This window comes from Marmota monax, unplaced genomic scaffold (assembly GCF_021218885.2).
Source record: "Marmota monax isolate L192 unplaced genomic scaffold, Marmota_monax_Labrador192_F-V1.1 WCK01_AAM20220418_F8-fsc00078, whole genome shotgun sequence".
Classification (NCBI taxonomy): domain Eukaryota; kingdom Metazoa; phylum Chordata; class Mammalia; order Rodentia; family Sciuridae; genus Marmota; species Marmota monax.
The window spans coordinates 4252501-4273852 of NW_026694865.1; the positions used below are offsets into that span (position 1 = coordinate 4252501).

The window sequence follows — 21352 nt, forward strand, 5'->3', positions numbered from 1 at the left end:
TTTAGTCCCAGTTAATTTATTAGTAATTATTATGCCACAGCTCTGTGGTGATATTGGTATGTTAGATTGTTCATAGTTTGTCTTTTTTTTTTTTTTTTTTTTTTTTTGTACTGAGGACTGAACCCAGGGGCATTTAATCACAGAGCCCTGAATCACATCCCCAGCCCTTTAAAAACTATTTGACTTAGAGATAGACTCTTGTTAAGTTGCTTCGGGCCATGTTAAGTTGTTGAGGCTGGCTTTGAACTCACAATCCTCCTGCCTCAGCCTCCTAAGCAGCTCACAGTTTGTCTTTACTAAATAAATGTCACTGAAAGTAATTTATAAATACAAGGCAGGAAACTATCCGAGAGAAAAGTAAGCCAAGAGTTATACTTACAATAAAGGCACAGTAAGAAAATATAAGCAATTACAATCAAAACTTCAAATTCTCTTTTTATTCCCTCAGGTACTGGGCCGTGGAATAATTAGACTATTATCTCAAGTGAAAATACTAAAAAAGCAAGTATTAAGTCCAAAATGGAAGATATCTTTTAATTTTAGAAGTCAACTTTATATAGCAGTGAGCTTTCTATACTTTTAACTTCAGAGCTACTTTAAGGCCTAAGAGGAAAAGTCTTTTCGCTAAGACTCAAGCCCTTTCTGATCTACTCAGGACGCCCAGAGAGAACTCAGACTGGTAGATGGAGTAAATTTCTTCACCTTGGATGTGAGACAGAGTGGGCAAGGCCTCCTTCAGCAGACATCAGTGCTGGCAGGGGGAGCTGCAACTCCTGCTAGAGGACAAGTGGCACAAGTTCCAACAGAATGGCCCGTGGCTACATTTCTGCCTTCCTTCAAGAATGGGCTTGGATGGTAGGAAGATTAGAATTCAGAGAAAAATGACAGTGCTTCACCAGTGACAAGACGTGCAAAATAATCACAGATGGACACATAGAGAATTGGCTGGCCCCACCAGTCATGTCTTAGATCCATCCCATCATCGAGACTCCAACACTCCTATAAAAAGGAGAGCTATGGATGGGAGGCTGGAAAGAGGCTCTTGTGTCCTTGGAGGTGTTCAAGTATTTTTGAAATCCTTGTCCTTACAGAGGGTCATGTGGAAGTGGGGTCATCCATGAAAATGGAATAACCTTGGGGGGGTGGGTAGAGAAGAGAGAGGACTCTCAGATCTTAGCACTTTTCCACAGGCTTTCTAAGGGCTTCGATGCACCTCAGCAGTTGCACTTTGGACCTTCTGAGAGAATAGCCTTTGGGTGGGCAGGGATTGCAGAATTTAACAGGGGCTGCTTTAGAACAAAGGGATTATACCTTCCTACCTTCTTGGATGATATTCCAGCAAAGACCTGCTCTCAGAGGAAACACACTCTTGGACATCAAATAGACCACTCAGGCACTGGGAAGCTATGGCTTTGGAGTCAGCTAAAGCATAACTGTAGTACATCTGTCACCGAGAATGCCACACATGGGAGCACTTTAGACTTAGAGCAAGAAAAGACATGCCTCTCAAGAGAAAGGCTTCCCAAATTAAAGCAGTGCATCAGCAGTGCAAGATCCATCGAGCAGGTAAAGACGGAGCTGCGTCACGGCCCGCTAGGAACAAGAGCCCTGATCAGGGGTCGTGCCATACTTCAGATACCGCTCCTTCTGTGAGTCCTCCTTTATTATTTATCTCCATGAACTTGTCTGGGATTATTTGTTGGGTTTCCTCCTTCCCTCCCTTCCTCTCTCCTTCCTTTCTATCCCTCCTGCTCCATTTCTCTCACCCTTCCTCCTTCCCTTCCTTTTTGTTTCCAATCATTGCAACGTGATATTATGACTCAGTAGCATTTTTTTTTCCTTTTAGTAGGGATGGATGTCTCTTGGACATCTGCATCCTTGCCTGGTCCTTCTTGGGACCACAGCCTTATCTTCACCTTTGTGTGCTGTCTGCACTTACTAACTGGCTCACGCACAGCCCAGACCTGTAGCTGTGGCCTAATTATTAGCAACCTGCTCTAACTGACTGAGTCAACTAGCTGGGAGATGCTCTTCTTGATTTGCAAAGTGTAATCACTAATTAGGTAACTTTGAGAGTTTCTGGAGCAGTTATTTAGGGAAAATTAAAAATCCACAGCAAAACCAGGACAGAAGGATGATGATCATATGTGTTAGTAAGACCCAATGTGAAGCCAAAAAGACCCAATAATGCATTTAGAAATATCTACCATTAAAAAAAATCCAGAAAAAAAGGAATATGTTTCTAAGCTGAATTTCTTCATGAAAATTTTTATTTTTACATATGAGGATGGCATGTAGATATAGGATTAAACTAGATCCCTCAAATGGATATGAGGAAGCTCTCCTAGCAGTAAAGACTCAAGTATTTGGGATAATCCAACATGGCTGTCATCTTTAGAGAATGTCAATCATTCCATTGCCTAGAAGGACAACTGAGAATACTTTTGAATCTAGGAGCCAAATTTCAGTTTCTTAAACATCGCAACATATCCATTAGTAATTAAATAATTGCATTGTAGGAAAAAGAATGAGCTCTTCGGCACCCTATGGCTCTAGGGAGAGCTTGGATTTGGTGAATGAATGGTGTATCTCTAAAAGACAAAGTCTTTATTATTCCTCAAAGACTAGGGTGCCATTTGTCTGGTCCTATTTAATTTTGGTGAAGGTCTATAAACTTTGTACAGAACAAACATCAAGATTTCAACTGGCTAGAATTGTTCAAGAGATATATACAATGTTCAGAGAGAGTAGATGAATTAACCAAGGCTCGGAGATTTAGCATAATTGCTTAATTCTGAATTTGGAAACACGAGGGATCTTGAAGGTCATTGATTCTGCCTTTTGCTCAATAGATGATTAGGGGCCCAGGAAAATGAGCCATGGGGCGGAGCCCCGACTAACCTCAGGTGAAACCCAAGCTCTGCCACTGTCTGCTACATATGCTTGGACAAGTTCCTGCTATCTCAGAATCTAAATTTTCTCATCTGAAAAAGGGAGAGGTCCCTGAAGAGTTGCTGTGAGGATTATAACATATGTAAAAGTTTTCACAGTGTCTCATCTCCCGTCAGTGTGATCATTACTACAGATGAGGAAACTGAGGCTCAGGGAGAGCACATGACTTATCCAAGATCATAAAACCAGGTGGTTGATCTTCTTAACTTCTAGGACAGTATTTTTGCTACTTTAAGAAAAAATATCCCATTCCTAAATATCCCTGATCCATCCAGAACTAAAGGAAGAGACTCACCAGATGGAATGTGTCCTTGCGCCCTCTCATTGCCTTTTCCCAGCCCTGTTTTTGTCCCTTGTGATACCTACTCTCCCACACCCTACCCTATGCTGTCTCTACTCCCTTGCCCTCAAAGCTCAGAGCCCTGCATGGCCCTTCCTAAGCTGTGCTCTCCTCCCTCCTGCTGCCTCCTACATCAGAGCCAACCTGACCTGGACCTGCTATTTCTTCTTATTTGCTAGGCTGGAAAGCGAGCTGTTGAACTGACCCCTATGAATGCACTAATGGACAGAAAATGGTATGGTGGAGGAGTGGCAGATTGAAGCTGGCAGATGTAAAGATTCATCTCCAACCTAGAATCTGGCATGTCACCATCTTCCTCTGTGGCCTTGGGAAGTCACTTCTCCTGTAGGATTTCAGTTTCCATTAGGGAATCACTCAGGGAACTTGTAATATTGACACCCTATGGCTCTCTGACTTAATGTGTCAGCCCATATGCCTGGAGCTAATAAAACCATCAAATCAAAGGTAGCTATCTCCAGTGTCATTATTTCCTGCACCATGATAAAGACCTGGGGGATCTCCTCCTTTTCCTTTTATATCAATTCTCTCTCTCTCTCTCTCTCTCTCTCTCTCTCTCTCTCTCTCTCTCTCTCTCTCACACACACACACACACACCGATTCTTTCTAGCAACTTTTAAACCAAAATAGATGACAAATTGCCCCTGCCACCTAACCTGTAAGATTGAAGAGAAAACCTCCAACAATGATGTTCTGGTATTCTGAGATCTACAAGTCAACAAACAGTTCTCAGATTATAAAACTGCCTAAGACTTAAATGACAATTAAAAGCGAGAGTCAGAGTCCTTAACCTTCATAAAGAGAATAAAAGGCAAAAATAGAAAACTCACTGAACAGAGACATAAGGAAGAGAATGGAGCATAAAGGCCACTTGGATCAGCAGCAATTTTCTAGGGAAAAAATTCTGCAATTGCTTTGAAAGGTATCATTGTTGAAATGAGTCTTCCTGAACTCCGAATCATCCCGGGGAGAAAGACCCCCACCTTTAGATACCCTCTCACGGAACAAAAATACTCAGCAGACCAAATTCTGGTGGAAGATCAAACAAAACAGAATTAGGAAGATATTTTAAATAGATGGAGTCTATTTTCAGTTCAATGTGAAATTTCCTTTTCTAAGGGCACGACTCACTTTATGGCTGCATTGATTTCATCTTTTCTGCTACTCTTCGAATATTCTCTGAGAGAATGTGACACAGTTAAGGACCACTTGGGACAAATATGATGGATGGGTTGAGCCCACTGGGGATGTGTACAGGAAGCCAACAGGATGGGAATCTAAAGCAGCCTGATTCCCAGATCCCTGGGCAAAGGCACATCATCATTTTCTCTGTAGGTGCAGGCAAAAGAGCCAGCCTCAAAAAGTTCCCCTATTACCACCCAGGAAAGCCTGACATTCCAATTTTCTTGAGGAAAAAATGTGTGTACAGCAAGTCTGTTGATCACAGATCACTGAAGAACACTTTCAGAATTTTTATAATTCTTCATTTTGACATATTCTCTATACCTACATAAGTATTCTGCTTTATTTTTCTTCTCTGACTTTACATTAAATGTCCATTTATCATCTTTTTGCAAGAAAAAGAGTCCCAAGAAGTCAAGGATTCAACTTGCTTTGTTCACTGCTGTGTCCCCAGTGCCTCTTATGCTGCCTGCACATGGTAAAAGGTCAATAATGATTAGTTGAATGAATGAACAAGTGAATGTGGGAATACTAAAACCGAACCTCATAGCCACTAGGACTAGGCTCACAGCACACAGCTGTTCTACGATCATGTGATTTGTTATTTGCAAACCCATAGCTTGAATTTTGGAGCACTGATAGGAAAAAGTTTGGCTACTCAACTCCAAAAATGTCCACACCTGGCCAAGGAGTTGTATCTCTACAAAGTACCTTAAGTACAAAGACTTACAAACAAACATGAAAGCTATTCAGGTCAATTTTGTTGACAACATAATAACTGGAAATAATTTATAATAATTTGGCATTTATAATTCAATGTTGAAGGATATGATAATGTCTAAGAAAACTATGGCATATCTTTAATACAGAATGTGATGTAGCTATTAAAAATGTTTCCATATTTGTTAAATGAAAAAGATAAAGTAAATGGGTCTGGGTTGTGGCTCAGTGGCACAGCGCTTGCCTTGGATATGTGAGGCACTGGGTTTGATCCTCAGCACCACATAAAAAGATATTTTAAAAAAGATAATGCAAAAAAGATCATTTTGTGACTTGCTCATAATTTAACATTTTTTTCTAGTTTATCATTAATCCATGTAATAAAAATGTGCAGTAGATAATCCTACAAAAATCATATCTATAGGATATGATTATCCTATAGAAATAATCATATGCTGGGCACAGTGGTGCACACCTATAATCCCAGCAGTTCTGGAGACTGAGGCAGGAGGATCATGAGTTCAAAAGCAGCCTCAGCAATTTAGCAAGGTCCCAAGCAATTTAGTGAGATACTATCTCAAAATTAAAAAATAAAAAGGGTTGGGGATGTGGCTCAGTGGTTAAGCACCTCTGGGTTAAATTCCTGGTACCAAAAAATACTCCTCAAACCCAAAACCAATCTTCATGGTGCTTCTCTCGTCAATTACTTCTTGCATGAAAAAAAATTGTTTTTCAAATAAAAATATATAATTAAATTGACTTTGAATATGTGGATTTATGTAAAAAATGCATAGGCGAGGGTGGCAATATCTAGTGAATGACAGAAAATGGAAAATGATTTTAAAATATCCTATACTTTTTCCTTCTGTTTTTGGATTTTTCTTCTATTCTTATTTAAATGAGGCTTTACATGGAAAATGAGTCTAAAAGAGATAAAAATAGATAAAAATAATAAAACTTGCTTTTGAACCTCATTTTGTATTTCCAGGTTGCAGAACTCCTTTTTTTTAAAAAAAAAAAAAAAAACTAGGAATTAAATCCAGGGGGCTCTTTATCACTGAGCCATATCCCCAGTCCTTTTTTGTATTTTATTTAGAGACAGGGTCTCACTAATTTGCTTAGGGCCTCGTTAAGTTGCTGAGGCTGGCTTTGAACTTTCGATCCTCCTGCTTCAGCTTCCTGAGTTGCTGGGATTACAGGTGAGGTATGTGCAACTGTGCCCAGCATAGAGCTCTAATTCTTGTCAAAGTAAGATCTGCCCTCTAAACCTTTAGGCAAGACAAGAAAGGAGACCAGATTGCACTGGGACCACAGAGTCAACCAAGGAGGCATTCTGCAGTCTTTTAGAAGTAGCTTTATCCCCCCCAGGTAGGACATGTAAGACCAAAACTGCTGAGATACCCTGTAGTGGCTTTCAAAGTGTATATATCATCAAGCCTGGAACAGTCTACTCATACAAAATGTAATTTCACAGCAAACAGGGAGAACCACAGAGCTGCTGTGGGTGTGGGGAGTCTAGAGTCCCCCTGCTGGGAACTTCTCCCTGGGGCTGGTGGGTGAGGATTAAGGAGATGTGGAAGCCCCCTAAACATGAATCTCCTCCTTACACAGACAGGAGGAAAGGAGGACAGATAGGGGCAGGGAATGTTCAATATCACACAGGTGGCCTGATTAAAATAGTTCAGCTGACTCATGCTTACAATGAGCACAGTTTTCTGAAGAGAGATCACAAGTATATGCTGAGAAAATATAAAAAAAAAAGTAACAACATACAAATGACTGGGAGAAGTGAGATCCCAAGTTTGAGATTAAAATATTATTACCCAAACCTGTTTCTCTATATCAAAGGAATTCTTATAGCAGAGGTGTGGCTTGGGAAATAGGGTTTTCCTTCTATTTGAATTTTAACTTGAAAACATTTTGGATGCACAGAGAAAAATATAAAAACTACCACAGATGCTTGTTAATTTTTTGTCTTCTTTGTCATATATATTTTTATATATATTTAGGATACATAAAAATATACTCATATATAATATATTATATTAAACATACTATATATTATATATTATTACAAATATTACATATTTTATATTATATATTATAATAAACATATATATATAATATTTCTTTTTAGTTCCATTCATCTCTTTCCCTCTTCCCAGAAGCAAATGTTTTCATGAATTTAGTCTGTACTCTTATGTTTTGATAAATATATTAACTTTCTCTACCCATGCAAACAATTATTAAAATATTAATTAAAATTAAGTATATAAAACTGAACTATGTGACTTCAGTTGTTAATATGCTTGCTTTAAGATAACAAAAATATTTATTTTCTGAGAGAGTAATCTCAACAACTTCAAAATTTTGAACTAGATTTCTAAAAATAAAATTCCTTGAATTTCTCAAAAAAATGAATATTACCAATTCTACTATGGCTTATTTTATTCTTTGGATCTTTGTGCAGGGTCCAACTGATTCAAACTTATTCAACTTTTGGAGTTTGGGTTGTTTGCTTAACTACTCTACTAACCAGAAATGGCTCTTAAGTCAGCACTGAGAGAAGCAGACGGGACAGAAGAGCTCTAAAGCTTTAAAAGGATCTAGAAGATCCTTTTAAAAATGGACCAAAGCACTGATGTTGAAGGAAACAAAGACACAGAATCTTGTCATCTGCATCTGCAAACATGAGAGCAGATAGAGAAGATGTTCAATTACACTGAATAGGTAGAGGTATAATATGTTTTAGAAAGATTTCCATAAAAAATGATTGAGATCTATAAAAATTTCTAATGCTTTGGGACTCCGGGAGTCACAGAGTTCCGTTTTATATACCAGCCTTGGCATTTACTTGTTGGAAGACTTAACCTCTCTATGTACCCAGTGACTTCCAGTAAAATAAGGATAATAAAAGTACCTACTGCTGAGAGATGAAGGGAGATGCTCTACTTAAGACATTAGAAGCAAGCACTCAGCACATGGTAGCGGCTAGCGTTAGTAATAGTAGTGGGGGCAGCAACAGTAGTAGTAATGGAACTGGCCCGTGGGGAGGAGGTCACAAGTTGGTATGTGGAGAGAGCAGATCCCTGGCAGCTGGATCCTCCACAGCCCTTTACTGTCTGGGTGGCTGTGGGGTAAGGACCACGGAGGTTCTGCAGCTGCTATGAGGCTTCAGCGGGTGTGGAGGGAGCTTAGTGCCACCCACACAGGACACGCTCAATCAACATTAGCAGTTACAAATATTCTACATACAGAATGCCCTGGTGTTCTTAAAGCACATTCTATTTTTGAAGTGTAGCATCAAGCTCACTAGTTCCTCATAAGAAGTCAAGGGAACCAGAGGAAGGATCTAACTGCACTGATTAGTTTGTCAAGGAGTAATGTGTCTGGATGCAGGACTACCTGCAATCAGGGTTGCAACAGAGCCCTTAGAAGTCGCAGCTCTGCAGATATAAAAGACAAAAAAGGTCGGTTCTTTTTCCTTGAAAGGGGTGGCTAAGCTTCCTGTGAAATTTTTACTGATAAGAAGATCACCGAGAAAGGAAAGTTTAGAAGATGCTTTTAAAAATGAACCAAAGCACTTTCACATACATGAACTCCTATGTCCTTGAATGAACCCTAAGAAAAAGGAGGCATGGTCCTCATTTGTCAGAGGAGGAAAGTGAGATGCAGAGAATTTAAGTGACTTGCCAAAGTTAATTACTTTCCTACTAAGAGGAGAGTCCAGCCAGCACATACCCATTTCATGTTCAGAGGTTCGATTACCAGTGCACGGCCCTGGCAAGTGCTCACACACGCTTGCCATGTTGAGGCAATTTCATTTTTTCTGACCCCTTTTATTACATTAGCTGTGATCAGCTTAACACCAGACCCCATAGCCTTCCCCACCTACCACACCATATGTGGGGTGTGAGTGTACACACATGCACATGTACACACACATAATCATGTGCTGGGACAGCTGAATGTATTTTTAACCTCGTCTTTTTTCAGAGTACTTTTAAATGATGAAAATATTTGAATTAGGTTGAAGACTGATGTGATTCAAATTCAGATTTTAAGGATGCTAAATCATTTGTTGGACTGAAAACTGAGAAGTGGTTCTGTCCCAGCAGAGGGCAAAGAAAGGTATTCTGCTTTAAGCAAATTATGTTTTGTTTTTTTCCTAAAGAGATGATCTAATTTCTTTTATAAAGGAAGTGCAAAAGAACTTTGTTGCTGTCTCCAGCTGTCAAGCGGCTCCCATACTTTTGCCCTCCAGCAGAAAGGAAGGGACATCAGGTGACAGACCCCAAATTTCAACTAGTCACACAAATTACAGACCTTCTTATCAAGATGTCCTTTTGACCTTCTGCCTTTCACCTACAATGAAGAATGAGACACAGTTTAAATAAAATGACTCTCATGGGCAATTTTACAAACAAATAGAAGCCTCGGAGTCCCTCTGCCGACTTCCCTGCCTCCCCCATGGGCCAGCCTGTTCCCTCTTTCCATGCAGGAAGTTGCTAATGATTGGAAAGAACTTTCCCAGCCCCTCTGCTTTTAGGAAGGAGTCTGGCAAAAATAAATATTTACAAAAACAACTATAATCAAATGCCAAGTCCCACTTCTAGGGAATGCTAGAGAAGAATTTATAAGAAAGGGCTTCTCTGTGTGGCACTGCTCTGGCCAGTAGTGAAGCCTGATCAAAAGTCTGAACTGGCTCTATCCAAAAGATGGGCATGTTGTATATTTCTCTTAGCCCCCCACCTGTTTTCAGTACTGACACTGAACGCAGCAGTGCTCTACTACTGAGCTACATGCCACTCCCCCCTGCCTTTTTTTTTCTTTTTTTGGAGACAGGGTCTCACTGAGTTGCCCAGGTTGGCCTCAAATTTGTGATCCTCTTGCCTCAGCCTCCTGAGTTACTGGGATTACAGGTGTGTGGCACTGTGCCTGGCTCTCTTAGCTTTTTAACTTCCATGCCCAGAACACTTTCAGCAAAGTATACGAATAATTACATTTACCATTGAAGTTTCAATTCAGAAATGTTGTACCAATCTGGGACCACAGGGAGAAGTCTTTAAATATTACTGCTTCTAGCAGTAGGAGAAAGCTTTGTGAAGTCAACAGCGGAAATTAAAGCCAGGGCTAATTAGCATTTAGAAAATATGTCATAATGTTTTTTTTTTAAAGTTGTTTTTGAGATAAACTTCTTACCGGCTAAAATTCAGTCACAATATTTGTATTACCTGTAGATCTGTTCTCAGTGCAACTGTGGGATCTGAACGCTTGAGCAGGGTGAGAATCAAAACAGGTGCCTGCGCCTGTTCCATTCTGCACATTAGCCCTTGGCCTTCTCACAGCCTGTTAAACAGCTGAATTTGAAACAATAATGGTGCAGGCCAAACACTTGCCTGAAGGCCTGTCTGTCTTGGGATTTGGCCATTTACATTGATTTTTTTACCCACATTTTTCATGTAACACAAATATTTGCCATGGCAACTAGGGTGTCACATGACATGCTGCTACATAAACAGCTTGGAAACCTCTGAAGGGGAAACAGCCACCACTGCTGAGAATACAGCGAAAACCTCCTGAGGAAGATGTGGTGTTAGGAGATGAAGGCCTGGGAGGAGCAGGTAAGCAGGCTACTCTGGAGACACAGCAGGATACATTTCCTCAGCCTTACTCTCCAGTGTCTCTTTCTTTTTTTATGAGAGCAGCTGAAAACGTGACCACATGGGGTCAGCCAGAAAAGACATTGCCAGCTGTCTCCTTCCTGTGGCAAAAAGTTTCAATGATCATAAGCCTGTCCGTGGCCCATAAGCATAAGAAAGCCAGCTACAAAAGTCCAGCACTTTTGAACTGGGGACATCTCTTCTTGAGGATGGATTTCACTGGACTGTGAGGTGCTGATGTTAAGGAATACAGAATTGCTGCTTCTTCCTCCTTAGGAGGTTTTCTGTGCACAACTGGAGGTCTTGCCTTTTTAGCCTATGCCTAAGGACAAAGCCTCACAATGATATGCCCTGGACAACACCAACTTGGATGTAAAGCAACAGATAATATATCCTGGACTCCTGGACCCCAGACCGGTTAGCAGCATAGGCTGACTCAGCCCCTTCATCTCATAATAATGAATTTCTTAGATCCCAGTGATAGTGTCCTGGTGGAGTTGACTTGTACAATCACCACTCCTTTCAAAATCAGGGACTGGAGATGTAATTCAGTGGTAAAGCACTTGCTTTGCATGGGGGAGGTCCTGGGTTCAATCCCTAGCACTATAAATAATAATAATAATAGTAATCATCATCATCATCATCATCATCATCATCATAAATTAAATGCATCCCAATGGCAACTGAAATAATACTTTCTGTGTGAAAGGAACCATTATATAGTATGTGGCTATCACCCGAATCCTCACAAACAATATTATAAATAAAAAGAATTTTGTTTCTGTAATTAGAAATAGGAATACCTTTAATTTTTGTTTCTTGTGAGACACCTCTACTTCTGCTGGAGCCGGCGGTGGTTTCTGAGGTTCATAGAAGGGGGCTGTGGATGGAGGTGGAGCAATGTTAACTCTTCCAGAAAGAGATTGAGGCACTGGGTGGATGTTGTTGGGTTTGCACCTTGAAAGTCAAATGGCTCTATGGCCCCCCATCTGCTCACTCTATGTCTTTCCTATATGCAGTCAATGAAACATCTGTGACCCTGGCTTCAAACAGAAAGCCAAAAGCAGGGGGTGGGGGTGGAGAGCAATAGCACCAGGTCAGCCTGCCTTATGCAAGCTGCCGAGATGAAAGTTTAAAAGCAGACAAATCAGAGCAATGTTTCTCTTCTAAAATGTTTTACTGTAAGATTTCCTTAAACAACCAGATTGCCACATTCATGTGCAGGATAATTGATATAATTGTATATTGTGGACTATTATAAAAGATGATTCTCAAACATTTAAATGACTTGGAGGAGTGAGACAAGTGAATGGCACCATAAGGGTTATTTTAATTATTTATATTATTTTATTATAGTTAATAATTCTTGCATCTCAATAATTCCATAGTTAATAGTTCTGGCATCTCAATTGTACTCAACCCCCTTTTCTGTCAAAAGAATTGATAGATGTCAATAAAAAGCAATGTGTTGGTAAAGGATATCTATATATAATTTGGAAGTTCACTTTGAGAACTCAGTTCTCACATTACCTCAAGTGGACTACAAGAAAGTTTTCTGCCATCTTTCAAAAATTTGCAGGAATTCCAGAGCATTGAAACTCACCTCCATACAAGGGATTTATTTGTTGCATCTGGCCCTCTCTGGTTTCCCTCTTCCAGGAAGCCTCCCTGGGACTTGTGTTCCATCCCCCACCCCGGCCCCCCTCCCCGCACCTGGTCTGTGCGCCATGGCATCTGCAGACCCCACTTTAAGCCTAAGTGGTTTGCCTTGACTTCTGCACTAGCCTGGTCTGTTGTCCATTTTGGACTTTATTCCCATGTGAAAATAAGATAGAAGCTGACAGGTTTGCAACTTTTAAAGAATTTTTGTCAGATTTTAATAGAATTTGATAGGATAAGGATCTTGAAGATTAATAATTCCACGTGTATAATCCACAGTTGATGGGATCTCTAAGAATTTTCTTAGTTACCTAAATAAATGCTATCACTAAATTATAATTTTGTACAGGCTTGCATTTTGTGGAACATTTGCATTTGGAGAATGTGTCTGCATCTTTAATAAAATATTAAGTCACTTCTTTTTGCTATTCAATTTACCTCCTGGAAAATGTTTATGATAAATATTGCCAGGGAGTGAGGGGGGGTAATGTCTTTTCTGGACAAACTCATGTGCCTCTGTAGTAGTCATCTTTCCTTCTTCTTTGCTAATTTTACAGCCCCAAATTTTTTCAGGGTGACAATATTCCTAGCTTCCATAGTTGTCAGATATAGCAAAAAATAAAGAGCACAGTTAAATTTTAATTTCAGATAAACAGTAGAAGTCAAATTTAATATATCTAAATATTAAAAATACTTAAATATCTAACAAAGAAGATCAGAATTTTCATGATGTGTCAGACTAAGCCTAAGTATCTAGCATAAGTATGTTCCTAATCCTAATTCTAACTCAAACCCTTCCCCTGGAACATTCACTTTCCTAGCCTTCCTTAACCGCAGCCTTGTTACCAGTGAAATTTAAAAGAAAGCATACTCAAAGGTTTCTGGGAAGAGACATATACCACTCGCTTCCTCTTCTTTCTTCCTGGAAAGTGTATGTAAGGCCCAAATCTGCAGGAGCTATCTTATAACACTGAGATAGCTCACAGCAGTGTGGGCCATGGATCTATCCCAGTGTTGTGATGGTATTGGCAAGCTGTGGGCTCAGGGTGTGACACAGCTTGGTGACATTAGTGCTACAACGTGTGACATAGGAGCTTGGGGCTGGTGCATCCAGTTCATACAGGGCTGGGCAAAATCCTGTAGTACCTGACTACACACCACTAACTGTGATTGAGGCATATGGATCTACCCTGGCCCAAGTGAAAGACTTGTTGGAACAGACTATTCTTTCTAGGTACTGTTCTGTTTCTTTCGGAACAATACCCTAATAGTATATCTGGGACAAATGTGGGCTTGGATTGTCCTCTAATATTGAAACAGTGACAACACACCACCAGCAGACTCCCAGTAAATATGGACCTAGGTGCCATCCAGTGCTGAAATAGTAAAAGTGACTACAGGCTCAGAGAAAATAAGCAGCTTGCTTAGAATGTCTGGAAGTATAAACACAAAGCCAGATTAGGAAGACTAGAATAAATATCCAATTCTTCATTGCCAGATTATGTCACACACCAACAAGCATCAGGAGCTTCTAGGAAATCATGACTTCACCTAATATTTAAAATAAGGTGCCAATTTGCAGATAAACGGATGAAGTTGGAGAATATCATGCTAAGTGAAGTAAGCCAATCCCCCCAAAACAAAGGCTGAATGTTCTCTCTGATAAGTGGATGCTGATCTATAATTTGGGGGGTTGGGCATGGGAAAAATGGAGGAACTTTGACTGGGAAAAGGGGAGGGAGGAAAGGGAAGGGGACATGGGGGCAGGAAAGATGGTGGAATGAGATGGATATCATTACCCTAGGTACATGTATGACTGCACATATGGTGCAACGCTACATTGTGTACAACCAGAGAAATGAAAAGTTGTGCTGCAATTGTGTACAATGAATCAAAATGCACTCTGCTGTCGTATATACCTAATTAAAATAAATAAATAAATATTTTAAAAATAAGGTGCTAAAATAGGATCAGTGTGGAAGAACATTCAAATAGAGAATTTAAAATAACTGTTTTAAGGAAACTTGATGAGCTTCAAGAAAACACAGAGAAATGTTTCACTATTCTAACAGAGAAATAAAGAGATGAAAACAATATTTTTTAAAAAATCTTAATTTTATTAATTTATTTTTATGTGGTGCTGTGGATCAAACCCAGTGCCTACCATGTGCAAGGCAAGTGCTCTACCGCTGAGCCACAACCCCAACCCAAGATGAAAAAAATTTTAAAAATCAAATTATTGAGGTGAAAATACACTCAATGAAATTAAAAGCAAGATAGAAGGCATCAGTCATAGGACAGATCAAACGGAAGAATTGGTCAGCTCAAAGAGAGGCTATTTGAAAATATACAATTGAAAGAGAAAAAAGAAAAAAGTGACAAGAAATGAAGAAAGATTATGGGAACTTTGGAATAGTATTGAAAGAGCAAACATTCAGATTATTGGGGCTCAGAAAAGATTGAGAATGCCAAAGGGGTAGAAACTTATTCAATGGAATAATAACAGAATACCTCCCAAACATCCAGATACAGGAAAGTCATAAGGCACCAGTCAGGGGCTGGGGTTGTGGCTCAGAAGAATGATGCTCACTTAGCATGCATGAGGCACTGGGTTCAATCCTCAGCACCACATTTTATATATATATATATATATATATATATTTTTTTTTTTTTAAAGGCACCAGTCAAATTTAACTCAACCAAATATACCCCAAGACAGCTTATAATCAAAATCTCAATGGTGAAAGAGAAAGAGCAGATTCTCAAGGTTGCAAGAGAAAATAAACATATATAAGGGTGTCCCAATTCACATGACAGCGGAATTCTCAGCAGAATCCTTATGGGCCAGGAGACAGTAGCATGAGATTTTCACAGTACTAAAAGGAAAAACAAAAATAAAACTGTGAACTGAGACTATTGTATCCAGAAAAACTACTCTTTATAAATGAAGGAGGGATAAAGGCATTCCCAGACAAACAAAAGTTGATAGAATATATCTCCACTGACCTCTTCTCCAAGAATTGCTAAAAGAAGTTCAAACTAAAAGAAAGAATAAGAAGAAAACAGGAAAGTATAAACTCACTGATAAGAGAAATTATACAAATTCAGAATGCTCCAATATTGTAAGCTTGAGAATAAAACATTCACATCTTTAGTATTAACACTGTAAAACAAAACAACTAAAAATAATAATAGCTACATTAAATGTTGGGAGATAGGCAATATAGAAAGACATATATCAAAATTGAAAACGATTATCAAAAATTCAAAATGTGGGGAGGAATGAAGTGCAAATAGAAAGTTACTAGTATATTTCTCTTATCCTTTGTTTTTATTCTTTACAATCATGTTCAGTTGCTATTACTTTAAAATACTTTACTATAATCGAAAGATATTTTTGTAAGTCTCATAGTAGCCACCAAGCAAAAATCTATAATAAGCAAACCAAAAATTATAAGCAATCAATCAAAGCACACTACTAGAGTAATTCACTTAACCACAAAGTAAGACTGCAAGAGAGAGAAAGAAAGAAAGGAACAATAACAAAACTAGAAAATAAGTTGCATAACAGTGATAGTAAAATCTTACTTATTGATAATTATCCTGAATATAAATGGACTAAATTCTACAGTTAAAAGACAGAGTGAATGAATGGATTAAAAAACAAAACCAAACCTAACTATACGTTACTTGCATCAAACTCACATCACCTGTAAACATTAGGTTGAGAGCAAAGGGATGGAATAAGATATTTCATACAAATAGAATCCAAACTAAAGCAGGAGTAGCCATACTTTATCAGAGAAAACCAATTTTTAATCAAAATCAGTAAAAGGAGATGAGAAAGATTGTTATAGAATGATAAAGGAGTCAATTCAGCAATAGAAGAGAAATAACAATTCTAGCTATGTATGCTCTCAATATGAGAGAACCCAAATATAAAAACAAATATTAAAAGACCTAAAGGGAGAGACAGACTCCAGTACAATAACAGTTGAAAATATCAATAATCCACTTCCAGCAATGAATGGATCATCCAGGCAGAAAACCACCACCACCACCACTACCAACAACAACAAAAGCAATAGAGTTAAATTATACTTTATACCAATTGGACCCACAGATATCAATAAAACATTCCATCCAACTGCTGAAAAATTCACATTCTTCTCCAGTAATGGAACTTTTCTGCAGAATAGATCCTATGATAGACCACAAAGTAAGTCTCAATAAATTTTTAAAAGCTGAAATCACACAGCGTATATTTTCTGACCACAGTGCAGTAAAGTTAGAAATAACAAGAAAAACTTGGGAAACTAAACAAGTACCTGAAAATTAAACAACTTACTTTGGAACAACAAATGAATCAAGGAGGAAGTCAAGAAGGAAATTAAAAGTTTTCTTGAAATAAATGAAAATAGAGACACACCAAAAGCAATACTAGCAGGGAAGTTTACAGCAATCAATGCCCACATTGGAAGAAGTACAATGATCTCAAATAAACAACCTGCTGCTGCATATCAACGAAGTAGAAAAACAAGAACAAACTAAGCCTAAAATTAGTAAAAGGAAAAAATAATAAAAATCAGAGCATAAATAAATGAAATGGAGACTAAAAACAACAACAACAACAACAACAACAATAAAACAATATAAATGATCAAACAAAGAGCTGATTCCTTGCTGGTTCTTCAAAAAAATAAACAAAACCTTTAACTAGACTTAGGAGAAAGAAGCCTCTAATAAATAAAATCATAGATTAAAAAAGGAAAGATTACAACTGATTTAACAGAAATACAAAAAGTCATTAGAAATTATTATAAACATATGTACCAAAAAATTGATGATGTAAAAGGAATAGACAAATTCCAAGAATGTACATCTTACAAAGACTAAATTATGAAGAAATACAAAACCTGAAAACATGAACAAACAATAACAGCAAGATGGAATCAGTAATAAAAAGCCTCCATCAAAACAAAAACAAACAAACAAAAAAAAAAACCCAGGACCATATGGTTCCACTACTGAGTTCACTGCTAAACATTTAAAGAACTAATACTAATTCTCCTTAAGTTGTTCCAAAAAAACATAAGAGGAAGAGGAAGAATTCTTCTAAACACATTCTATGAGGCCAGTATTGCTCTGATAGTAAACCAGAAATGGATACAACAACAACCACAGAAAACAAACAAACAAATAAAGAGAAAAAAAGAAAACTACTGGCCAATATTTTTTTTTTCTGGCCAATATTCTTGATGAACATAGATGCAAAAATTCTCAATGAAATACTGGTAAACAAAATCCAACAGCACATTAAAAAGATTATTCACCATGTTCAAGTGAGATTAATCCCAGGGATGTGAGGATGGTTCCATATGCACAAATCAAGAGCTGTGATACACTATGTCAAGAGAATGATGAAAAAATACCCATGATCATCTCAATAAATGCAGGAAAGGCATTTGATAAAATTCAACATTCATTCATGATAAAAATGATGAATAAATTAGGTATAAAAGGAACACAGCTCAACATAATAAAGTCCATTCATAATAAAACAATGGCTAATGTTATACTGAACGGGGAAGAGCTGAAAGCTTTCTCTCTAAGATCTGAACAAGACGAGATGTCCACGTTTACCACTTGTATTCAACACAGTTCTGGAAGTCTTAGGCAGAGTTATCAGGCAAGAGAAAGAAATCAAGAGCATTCAAATTGGAAAAGAAGAAGTCAAATTGTCACTGCTTTTAGATTACATGATCTTGTATGTAAAAAAAAAAAAACCCAAAAAACAAAAAACAAACAAAAAAAATCCACCCCTACAAATTAGAACTAATAAGTGAATTCAGCAAAAGTTGCAGAATACAAAAATCAGCAGCATTGCTATATGCCAATAGCAAATTATCTGAAATAGGAATCAAGAGCACATCCTATTTACAATAGCTACAAAAAAATACCCGGGAGTAAATTTGACCAAAGAAGCAAAAGATCTCTACAATGAAAATTGCAAATATTGATAAGAGAAACTGAAGACGATAAAAAACAATGCCCATAGGGCCTAAAGCAATTACAGATTCAATACAATTCCTATAAAATAACAATGACATTCTTCCCTGAACTGGAAAGATAATTCTAAAAAATTTATATGGAACAACAAAAAAACATGAATAGCAAAAGCCATCTTAAGCAAAAAGAATAAAGCAGGAGGCATTGATTTCAAAGCATACTACAAAGCTGTAGTAATCAAAACAGCATGGTATTGGCATAAACACAAACATTTAGACCAAGGGAATAGAGAGCTCAGAAGTAAACCCACACATCTATATCCAACTGGTTTTTGACAAAAGTGCTAAGAACACACATTAGAGAAAGGACAAGCTTTTCAATAAATAGTGCTGGGAAAATTGGATATCCACATGCAAAAGAATGAACCTACACTCCCGTCTCTAATCAGCTATAAAGATCAACTCGAAATGGATCAAAGATTTAAACACAGGACCTGAAACCATAAAACCACTCAGAAAAAATGGCAGGGAGTGTTTCAAGACATTGGAATGGGCATGGGTTTTTTGGAAAAGATCTCCAAAATACAGAAAACAAAAGCAAAAAATAGACAAATGGGATTACATCAAACTAAAAAGCTGTGTACAGCCAAAAAAAAAAAAAATCAACAGAGTGAATGGACAACCTACAGACTAAGAGAAAATGTTTGCAAATTATACATGTGACATGTTTGATACCCAGAATGTGTAAGGAACTCCAAAAACTCTATAGGGGGAAAAATTACAATGGACAATAGATCGGAAGAGACATTTCTCAAAAGAAGACATATGAATGGCTACCAGGTACATTAAGAAATTTCAGCATCAATAATCATCAGGGACATGTAAATCAAGACCACAAAAAAGATCACTTCACCCCAGTGAGAATGGTTATTCTCAAAAAGACTAAAGATAAAGAGTGCTGGTGAGCATGTGGAGAATAGGGAACTCTTGCACATTATTGGTAGGACTGTAAATTATGAAAAACTATATGGAAATTCCTCAAAAAATAAAAATATGATTATTATATGACCCAGAAATCCCACTACTGGGTACACATCCAAAGGAAATGAAGTCAGGTGACTGGAGAGACAGAGACATCTGCACTCCTGTGTTCACTACAGCACTATTCGTAGTAGCCAAGAACTGGAAACAACCTGTCCATCAGGTGATGGGTGGATAAAGAAACATGGACAACACGCACAGTGGAATGTCATTCAGCCATAAAAAGAATGAAATCCTGTCATTTGCAATAACATGGATGAATTAGGGTTAGGGTTAGGGTTAGGGACATCCCTGTGTTAAGTCAAGTAAGCCAGGCATAGAAAGATGCATGAGCCACTCATACATAGAATCTTAAAAAGTTCATCTTGGAGATAGAAACTGAGAGTAGAATGGTGGTTACCAGAGGCAGGGGAAAGAAGAGGTGGGGATAGGATGGGAAATGTCAGTCGGTGGGTCCTACGTGACACCTAGATAGGAGTAATAAGTTCTGGTGTGCTATTATTGAATAGTAGATAATAATAACTTATTGTACATAAAAGGATTAGATAAAAAGAGTTTTAAAGTTTTCACTATATAGAAATGATAAATGTTTCATGAGACAAATCTGCTTAACTTGATTTAAACATTATGCAATATATACATTTATTGAAACATAACATGGCACCTCATTAATATGTATGATTTTTGTGTTAGTTAAAAAATAAATTTAAAAAATAAAATAAAATCCAAGGAAAACATGGCAGGGGAAAAAATTAATTTAGGGCAGTATCATGCACAAAAAAAATGTAAAAAATTATAAACAAACAGAGTATTAGCTAATGAAATCCAGACTTGTTACAACTAATTGGGAATAAATAGAGTGTCTTTTAGATCTCAGCTCAAGCCACACTCTTCTGAGAGGCATTTCCTGGCCCTTCCTCCCTTTTCTCACTCTTACCCATATCGTTTATTTCTAGCATGTATCATTAGCTTAAATTCTCCTTTACTTACCTGCTTATTGTCTGTGTCTCCCACTGGAACATAAGCACCATAAGAGCAGAAATGCTGATTTACCTTAAAGTTACTTTACTCGTTAACATAAAACTCAGGCTATTTGCCACTTTCATCTTGTCCTATTATTAAGGGTTAAAGTTGCCCACTAGTAGGGGAGATTTTGTGGGGAGGCGATTTCTGTGTAGCCCCAACCAAGCGTGGAGTTGGCAGTGTCTTACCAGAGACTGGAATCTTATGCGATTCATCAAAACTGTGCAGAGGAGCTGCTTTGGGCCTAATGGGTGGATTCCTGAAGGTAATCTTTGCTGTTGGGGGGATCAATCCTCGTTCTATCATGTTTAAAATCCCTAAGAAAGAAGATTAACAGAATTTGAGGTTAATTAAGTCATTTCACCAAGTGTGATCTCTATAAACTTCACAAGTGTAACTTACCATTCGTCATCTTATTTGTAAGGGTACAGCTAGTGCCTTAATCCTTTGCATAAAAAAATATAGCTAGTAAGCGTTCATTTAAGCTTAATATTCTAACCCAAGGAAAATGTCATTTCCAGTAGCAGTAATATGAAATAAAATTGCACGAAGGTAATTTCATTTTAAGGTAGAAATATAATTTCACAGCAAACTAAAACTTCTTGTACTTATGACATTCTCAATCATTGGTAATATTGTTGCTCTTTTTAAAATTCAGAGAAATTGGGCACACATTCTTAATAACTAAGGAGATTCTTTGTTTGGAAAGAAAGAAAAGAAAACCTGTATGCTTGAAACCATGCCCC

General features: G+C 37.9%; 1 protein-coding gene across 1 annotated transcript in view; it reads right to left on the reverse strand.

The window, feature by feature from the left end:
• The window catches only part of Iqch (IQ motif containing H), a 136236-nt gene that overhangs the window by 108426 nt on the left and 6458 nt on the right, over positions 1 to 21352 (reverse strand). Inside the window, exons 2-4 of the mRNA XM_046426689.2 lie at positions 20795 to 20923; positions 11679 to 11755; positions 9539 to 9577 (exon numbers count right to left, since the gene is read on the reverse strand). Of these exons, the coding sequence (XP_046282645.1) occupies positions 9539 to 9577; positions 11679 to 11755; positions 20795 to 20923 (245 nt within the window). The remainder of the gene's footprint in view (positions 1 to 9538; positions 9578 to 11678; positions 11756 to 20794; positions 20924 to 21352) is intronic.